The sequence below is a fragment of the Aptenodytes forsteri genome, unplaced genomic scaffold, assembly GCF_000699145.1.
Source record: "Aptenodytes forsteri isolate BGI_AS27 unplaced genomic scaffold, ASM69914v1 Scaffold349, whole genome shotgun sequence".
Taxonomy (NCBI): domain Eukaryota; kingdom Metazoa; phylum Chordata; class Aves; order Sphenisciformes; family Spheniscidae; genus Aptenodytes; species Aptenodytes forsteri.
Genome location: NW_008794452.1, coordinates 5,288,534 through 5,296,449, shown reverse-complemented (window position 1 = coordinate 5,296,449; position 7,916 = coordinate 5,288,534). Strand labels below are relative to the sequence as shown.

Here is a 7,916-nt window from a genome sequence, read left to right as displayed (position 1 = left end):
CACCCTTCTCATTTGGAAGTGGTTTCTTTCCAAACAAACAGCTTGGTGAAGTTAGCATGAATACACAAAAAACCTTCTGAGTGGCTTAAATGGCATTTCTGCCCCTCTTCCCCCCCAAAAAACCTGCTGCATAAAAAAAATATGCCTCAGGCCTGTTTGCTACTTGCTTGTCTCTCTTCTCAGCCAGCCACAAACAAGCGTGCGTAGGGCCTTTTCCCCAGCCTCCCGGTCTGCTCAGGGCTGCAGGACCAGCCGGTGTTGGGCATCATGAATCCCACCTGCCTTTGCTTTCAGGGGAGCAGCACCAAAGAGTATTTCCTCCAGAGGACTTTGCAGAGCCTTGAACGCTATTTCTACTTGATTGCTTTCAACTACTACCTTCATGAGCAGGTAAAAAAAAATACCAACCCAAAAAACCCTCCTTTGCTCTTTTTTGGCTTCCCCATGTAGTGCGAGGGAAGGGGTCTCCGCCTCTGAGTTTCCCAAGCAAATGCAGGCTTTTTTGGTGGGGTCATGGGTTGCGTCTGGGCAGGGGGTGCGAGCCCAGGCTGATGGCGCGTTCCCCCCCGGCCCCCCCGCCGGCAGTACCCCCTGGGCTTTGCCCTCAGCTTCAGCAGGTGGATGTGCCGGCACCCCGAGCTCTACCGGCTGCAGGCAGAGATGAACTCGTCAGAGCTCACCGTCACTGGGGACCTCGTCACCAAGGGGATGCGAGTGCTGGTGAGTACCTGTCCTGCACATAGGGATGGGGCTGGTGGCTCCTCGTTGTCCCCTGGGAATGGCGCCTTCCTGGGATGCTCGCCCTCAAAGAGGTTTGGTGGGGTGGGAGAAGCAAGGGGTTTCCCTGTTGTAGGGCAGGTGCTGAGTCTTGGGGTCTCCAGGTCCATGTTGGGGTCTCAGGTCCATGTCCTGCCTGCATCCTCGGCAAGGATGGGCGTGTGGCCACAGACCCCCTGTGCACACGGATGTGTCTGGCCCCACAGACCCTCGGTACTGGGATGCTGGAGCACCCCATAAGATGAGCCTGAGCTGCAAGCCTAGCTGCAGCTTCACCTTTCTTGGTGCTCCTGGGTGGCTGTGGCAGGGGGAAGGAGGCCACAGCTGTTGGTGGCTTGCTGCTGCTTTGGCATGGTGTTGCTGCAAGAAGAGCATCTCCCACCTTTGAAATGCAGCTGTGCGGCTTTGAGCCCTGGCTTGCAGGGGTTGGAAGGGTTTGGGGACTTCTCCTGAGTGGGGACCATGGGTGAGAGGTTGTGGTGTGCTGGGAACCCCTCTGCAAACCCGTGGGTAGGAGGGGGCAGCTGCAATGCCGGGGGGACACCCCTTGCCCAGGCTTTGCTCTGCTGCAGGTGGTGGATGAACGCTTCTGCCCGGACGTGCTGAGCACCGCCAAGGAGATGAGCGTGGCCAACTTCCGACGGGTGCCCAAGATGCCCGTCTACGGGACGGCACAGCCCAGCTCCAAGGTGAGGGGCACGCACCCTGCAGCGGGCAGGGTCACCCACAACAGGCTGCCGGCTCTCCCATCACCCTTGCTGTACCTTCCCCTAGACCCTGGGGAGCGTCCTGCGGTACCTGACGGATGCCAAGAGGAAGCACGCCCGCATCGTCTGGATCAACCTCCGGGAAGAAGCGGTCCTGGAGGGGAACGAGCAGATCTATACGCTGCGGGAGCCCGGGCACCTGGAGGAGCTGATCCCCGTGCCCGCTGCCTCGCCCCAGCAGCTGGAGGTGAGCTCCTGCCTGCCGGGGGGGTGCTAGGGGCAGCGGGGGTTTCTGCCCATCCAGCAAGGGCTGATCTCCCCCTCCCATCGTCCTCGTGGGCGATGTCCGCAGGCTTTGATAGTCCCTCACCCCCCAGAGCTGCTTGTTTTGGGGCTTATTTCTTTTGGCAATGAGAGGCAGCAGTTGTATCGGGTGCCGTGCTTGGCTTGTGCCCTCCGTGTCTGCTGGAGGCTGGGGACAGCCCAGCTGATGCAAAACCAGGTGGTCGACCCACTCTTTATCGTACTGCAAAAATAAAGGAGTCCTCCTGATTTTGCTGTCACTGTGTAAGAGTTTGCAAAGGCAGAGCAAAGCGGAGATCCTCCCCCGAAGAATTTATAGCGCAGCTTGAAAGTGAGGGTAAAAGGCACCTGGGGAAAGGAGAGCAGATGTTCCCAGCTGGGTTTCCAGAGGAGATAGGCAGCAGAAGAGCTTGGCTGCCAGCAGCAGTGCAGCCACGTGGAGGAGCTGCCCAGGGTGGTGAGAGATGATGCTCCTGAGGCTCCTATCAAGCATGGTGGGGACCGTGGTCCTGGGCAGAGGCGGTGGCCAGGACCTGGTGTGGGGTTTTGCATTGGCTGCAGGGTGTTTGAGAGGGGTCTCAGCCTGAATCTAAAAAAATAAAATCCTGAAAAAATTAAGAGGAGTGGGTCTTACGGTGAGGGTTTCTCCACCCTCTGCAGCAACTAGAGGCTACCCTGAAGGGTGACCTGCTGAAGTGCCAGAAGTGGCTGGAGGTGTACCTGGAGGCGGAGAAGCAGATGAAGATGTTCAAGAGCTGCCTGACCATGCAGGAGATATTCAGCCAGCAGAAGAATGCCTGCCAGGGGCTGACCTACCGCCGCATCCCCATCCCTGACTTCTGTGCTCCCAAGGAGCAGGTACCCTGGGGATGGAACGGTGCTGCCACCTCCTTCCGAAGCCATCCCTGCTGCTGCGGGGTGAATGTCACTTGGGTGCTCGGTGCCACCCAGCCCCAGGACTATGGTGGTGTGCCCAGGCTCAGTGCAGGGTGCTTGCTGGGGCAGGGAGGGTCCCCTGGGAGATGCTGTGTGGAGACCTTGGGTGCCTTCAGCCAGTCAGGAACAGAGGCGAGGCTGCTGGGCTGGATCCGGCGTGTGCAGCGAGTAGCCGGGGATTTTAGCCTGGAGGCTGCTGGACAAGGGGGATCCCATGGTGGGGAAGGGAGGCAGGCTGCACCCATAACCCCCCCCGGCTTTGCTCCCGGCAGGACTTTGACCGGCTGCTGGAGGCGATGAAGAACGCCCTGGCCGAGGACTCGCAGGCAGCCTTTGTGTTCAACTGCTCCAGCGGCCGGGGCAGGACCACCACAGCCATGGTCATTGCTGTCCTCACTCTCTGGCACTTCAACGTGGGTACCGGGGTCTGCAGCTCTCCCTGGGGGTCAGGCTGGAGCAGGGGCTGCTGGGGAAGCTCAGCACAGCCCGCAGCAGCCGTGGCACAGTGGGAGGGTTAAAAGGAGTATGGGGAGGGCCAGGGTGGGCTGCGGGGGGTGGACGCCCGTACGTTGGCCTCTTGCTGTGCCTAGCCCTGAGCAAGCTCCAGCAGTGTGGGTGCATCCCTGGTGAGCCTTTACCCTGTTCCCAAGAGCTCCCACCCCAGGACGAAGGGTTAAGGGCAGGAGAGATGTGGCTCCCTCCTTGCAGAGTGGATGGTGGGGGTAAAATTTTGGTCTTCTCTGCCCAGGCAGAGGGGAGGTGGAGGATGCCTGGTGTGCTGGTGGGTTGGTTTCAGGGTCTGCATTTCTGCTCAGCTGTTGGGCAGGGGGGATGGGGCCATGCACCTCCTAACGTCCCGTCCCTCTCTGACTGCCCCAGGGCACCCCCGAGATGAGCGAGGAGGAAATAGTGAGCGTGCCTGATGCCAAGTACACCAAAGGGGAGTTCGAGGTGAGTCCTTGAGCCTGACTCTGTTTCGGGATCCCCCACTGAACCCACTCCTTGCTACCTTAGCCACAGCTGCTTGTTTGGAGGGGCTGGGTCCTCTCCCGGGCAGGGACGGAGCAATCGGGTCAAGGTGAGGAGGCACCCAGTGAAGCCCCTGCCACTTCTGCCCACACTCCAGGTGGTGATGAAGGTGGTCCAGCTCCTGCCTGATGGTCACCGGATGAAGAAGGAGGTGGACATGGCCCTGGACACCGTCAGCGAGACCATGACGCCCATGCACTACCACCTCCGAGAAATCATCATCTGCACCTACCGGCAGGTGAGCGGCACCTGCATGCCCTCTTCCCCATCGGCATGGGGCTGCCCGGGTCTGTTGCAGCTGATCCCAGATGGTGCAGCCGGGCTCTGGGACCAGCCCTGCTGAAGCTGGATGGTTTCTTGGGCTGAAGCTTTCTGGCATGTCACCGGAGAGGTGCCAGGGCTCTTTCGGTCATGGTCACCCAGTGCTGTCTTGCATCCCGTGCCACCCCACATCCCACCTGTCTGGTGCCATCCTGCATCCTAGCCAGCATCCCGGCCATCATACTGCCCTTCTGGTGCCATCCCACATCCCGCCCGGCATCCCACCTATCTGGCGCAGTCCTGCATCCCGCACCATCCTGCATCCCGGCCAGCATCCCACCTGTCTGGTGCCATCCTGCATCCCACCCAGCATCTCACCCATCTGGCACTGTCCTGCATCCCATTCAGTATCCCGCATCCCTCCTGTCTGGCACTATCCCACATCCCAGCTGTCCGGCGCCGCGCAGCCGGCAGAGGGCAGGGCCGGTCTGTCCCGCTCCGCTCCCAGCCCCGAAGGCTCCTCCGGCTCCTCCGAGCTCGGGAGGGTACCCATCCGTGCCCAGGCAGGAGGCATCCCGCGGCCGGCCAAGCCCATGGGCCGCAGCCTGGCTTTACATGGGAGCTTCTGTGCAAGCTGATAAAGGGGAGAAAGGATAATTTTTTTAGATTTGGGATTTTTTTAAGCTGTGTGACTATTTCATGGGGCCTCAGAAGGGCTGAGCTCAGAGCTCGTCATTGACCCTGCCCGGGCTGGATCGACCCACGTCCCTGCCAGCGATGGTCTTGCCTGCAGCTGCCATCGACCCCTGTTTTCAATTAATGGCTGCGAATGATTGACCGGGGGAAGAAAACCCAAAGCATTTAATCACCCGGTAGCATCCACAGCTCCCTGGGCGTTTGCCTCTTGGTTTATGGGGTCCTCTGCATTTTTTTGGGGCTGGGAGAGAAAACCTGAGCTCTGTCGGATGAGCTGCTGGGGACTGAACATTTGCAGTAGCAATAGCTACTGTGAAATTATTTGGGATAAGTCATTTTATTTTATTTTCCCCCCCTTTATGTATTACGGGGAGGTGGCCACGTAGCCAGTGGGAAGTCTCACCTACTTTATTGCGTGCTTTGCTGCTGCAGAGCTAAAAACTCCCATGCTAAACGAGCGGCTGCCTCTTATGGATGTAATTATGCTCTCCGCTGACCCAGAATGATCCCCCGCCTTGCTGCTGGCTCCTGCTCACTGTGTCTATAGGCTCAGCCTTGGGGGTCCCAGGAGAAAGGCCCCGGCAGAGCAGCATCGCTGGGCTGCTCCCGGTGTGGGTTTTTTTCGGAAGACAATTCCCGCGACCTCCTTGCCCCTCTTCCCGGCGCTTGGCGGTCAGGACCAGCACGTGGGTGTTCCTGGGCCGTATCCTGTTTCCGGGCTGGCCATATCCAACTCGCCCTGGCAGCCCAGTGGGAAAGCGAGATAAGCAGGGAGTCATCCGCTCCCCCTGCGCCCTCTGCCCTAGGAAGAGTCTTTTGTCACCGCCTGCATTTTGCATTTCCCTCTCGGCTGTTCCGTCCATCCCGTTGGACTTAGCTGGATGCACATGCAAATGCTTTAATTTTTATTATTTTTTTTTTTTCCCAGTGATGGGTAGCTTGAAAAAGAGAATTACGGGAATTGTATAGTCTAGGCATTGCCCTAATGGACTTTTAATTAAGCCGTGGTTAGTGTTTAGAGAAACGTGGGGTTTGAGTGAACCAGCGGCATCACGGGATGGATGCTGTGCGCCTGGGGCTGACGCTGCTTTGCAGTCTTTGGAGCTTGCCAGGAGATGATTTGCAGGGCTGGGGCCAGCAGGAGGGAAAGAAAAGGTGCTCTGGTACTTGTGTTCATTTGGTCCTGCCCCTTCCCGCCCCTAACTGGGAGGAAAAAATAGGAGAATAGAAGAAAAGAATAAATAATAGGATAAAAGATAAATAATAGGATAATAAAATAAAAATTAAATAGGATAATATAATAACATGGTAAATAATAGGATAATAGGATCTGCTCTCTGCAAATACTGGCACATAGGTGCAGAGGAGTCACCTTTTCCAAGGACAGAACCGCTTGCCTGGTGCTGCCATGAATAGGGGTGCAAATGGGTTGAACAAACCCCGATTTTCAAAGCCCACGGGTGGAAATGTTTGCGTGCTGTGGCAATGAGCGGCTGGAGAAGGACCTAGAGAAAGTGGAGCGGGCTTGTCCCTGAGGGCGGGTTGGTGCTGACATCGGAGCAAGGAATTGCTGCTCTTTGGGATGGTCTGCGGGGTTCGCAGCGGGATTGACTGTGGGATCAGGGCTTTTATGCCAGCTGGCTGTTTATTCCTTATTTATTTATTTATTCCTAGAAGAGGCATCACTGCAGGGCTCATCTGTTCTTAAAATAACATCTATAATAATAATATAGTTTTTAATGTATATATTTAAAAAATGGTAATAGGAGGTGCGATGGCCACCAACCTCAGAGCGGGGTGCTGCGTGGCTGCCATGGCTTCTCCTCCTGTGGCGGCAGAGGCTGAATCTGACTGTGGGATGCTGGAAAGGGACATGGTTTTTTTCCCTGGGAAAATGCTTTGCAGTCCAGGAGCTCATGGTTTCGGCTATGGTTTGCACCTGGGCGTCTATTCCTGGCTCCTGGGCACACACCCCCCACGCACTTAACAATCCTTCATCTATTTTTGAGGTCTGCACAGTAACGTGGAAGTTTTTATATGCTGGAAACCACAAGGTAATGAGAGCCTGGACTGCCAAGCCACAGCGGGAGCAGGCTGGAAGGATGCGCTTATTTTTGTCCTCAAAGTGGTCCTCCCTCCTTGGCTGGAGGCCAGGCGGGGGCTGCAGGCTGGGCTGGGCTCCTCGGGGGGATAACGGGGTCAGAGGGCTGATGTGTAGTGGTATATGTGGTTTTTCCCTAGCACAAGGGGCCCTCATGGGTCCTTCACCACCAAACTTCTCACGTGGGATGGAGAGCAGGACCGTGGAAGAGGACTCGGTGCAGGAGCTGCCTCTCGGATGCTCTCCTGAAGCGGGTACCACCTCAGCCGGTTTCTTGCTCCTTCCAGGGGAAGTCGGGCAAGGAGGAGAGGGAGATGCGGATGCTGCAGCTGAGGAGCCTGCAGTACCTGGAGCGCTACATCTACCTGATCCTCTTCAACGCCTACCTGCATCTGGAGAAGAAGGACTCCTGGCAGCGGCCCTTCAGCCTCTGGATGCGCGAGGTGAGGCTTTCCCTGCCTAAGCTGCCAGCAGGATCTCGCTCCACCTCGTATTTACAGGGTGCTGGGAAGCAGACCCCCATTTTTATTTTATATATGATTTTTTGAATGGTTGTCGGGGACGTCGTATCCGGTTCCTTCGCTCTGGGTGAGCTTCCGTCTTGTCGGGCTGGTGGCTCTCAGGAAAAGCCAAGCAGGTCACTGCAGACGGGTGGCATCCCACCGCATGGATGCGGTGCTCCCCCCACCCCAAACCTGCCCTTTTCTGAGTTTTCCAGGGTTTTATTTTGATCTGCCAGCTGCGATTACAGCATCTGGGGGTGGAAGGCCACCAGTCAACCCCACTGGACCCCTCTGCCTGGCTTGGTTAGCTTGGCTGGCTCTCCTTGCACCCAAATCCACCTCTAGTCTCTTTGCAGCTTATTAAGAACACAATATCCCGGCCAAACAGGTTGGGGGAGTGAAAGGAAAGAATAATTAAAAGCAGCCCAGCTTTGTCTTGCCTGGCCGGGTGGCGCAGGGGATGGAGGGCCTGGGAGGATGGGGATGCTGGCGCTGGGCATCTGAGAAAATTGGGAGCCAGCTGAAAAAACTGAATGGGGGGTGGGTGAGAGACCCCAAATTTCCCATATTTCCTGCTTTTTTTTTTTTTTATTTTTTATTATG

General features: G+C 57.0%; 1 protein-coding gene across 1 annotated transcript in view; it reads left to right on the top strand.

Moving 5' to 3' along the window:
* The window catches only part of PALD1 (phosphatase domain containing, paladin 1), a 17,135-nt gene that overhangs the window by 6,260 nt on the left and 2,959 nt on the right, over positions 1 to 7,916 (top strand). Inside the window, exons 10-18 of the mRNA XM_009290589.2 lie at positions 295 to 390; positions 586 to 720; positions 1,350 to 1,466; positions 1,552 to 1,731; positions 2,448 to 2,645; positions 2,996 to 3,136; positions 3,603 to 3,674; positions 3,850 to 3,990; positions 7,098 to 7,255. Coding sequence (XP_009288864.1) covers positions 295 to 390; positions 586 to 720; positions 1,350 to 1,466; positions 1,552 to 1,731; positions 2,448 to 2,645; positions 2,996 to 3,136; positions 3,603 to 3,674; positions 3,850 to 3,990; positions 7,098 to 7,255 — 1,238 coding nt within the window. The remainder of the gene's footprint in view (positions 1 to 294; positions 391 to 585; positions 721 to 1,349; positions 1,467 to 1,551; positions 1,732 to 2,447; positions 2,646 to 2,995; positions 3,137 to 3,602; positions 3,675 to 3,849; positions 3,991 to 7,097; positions 7,256 to 7,916) is intronic.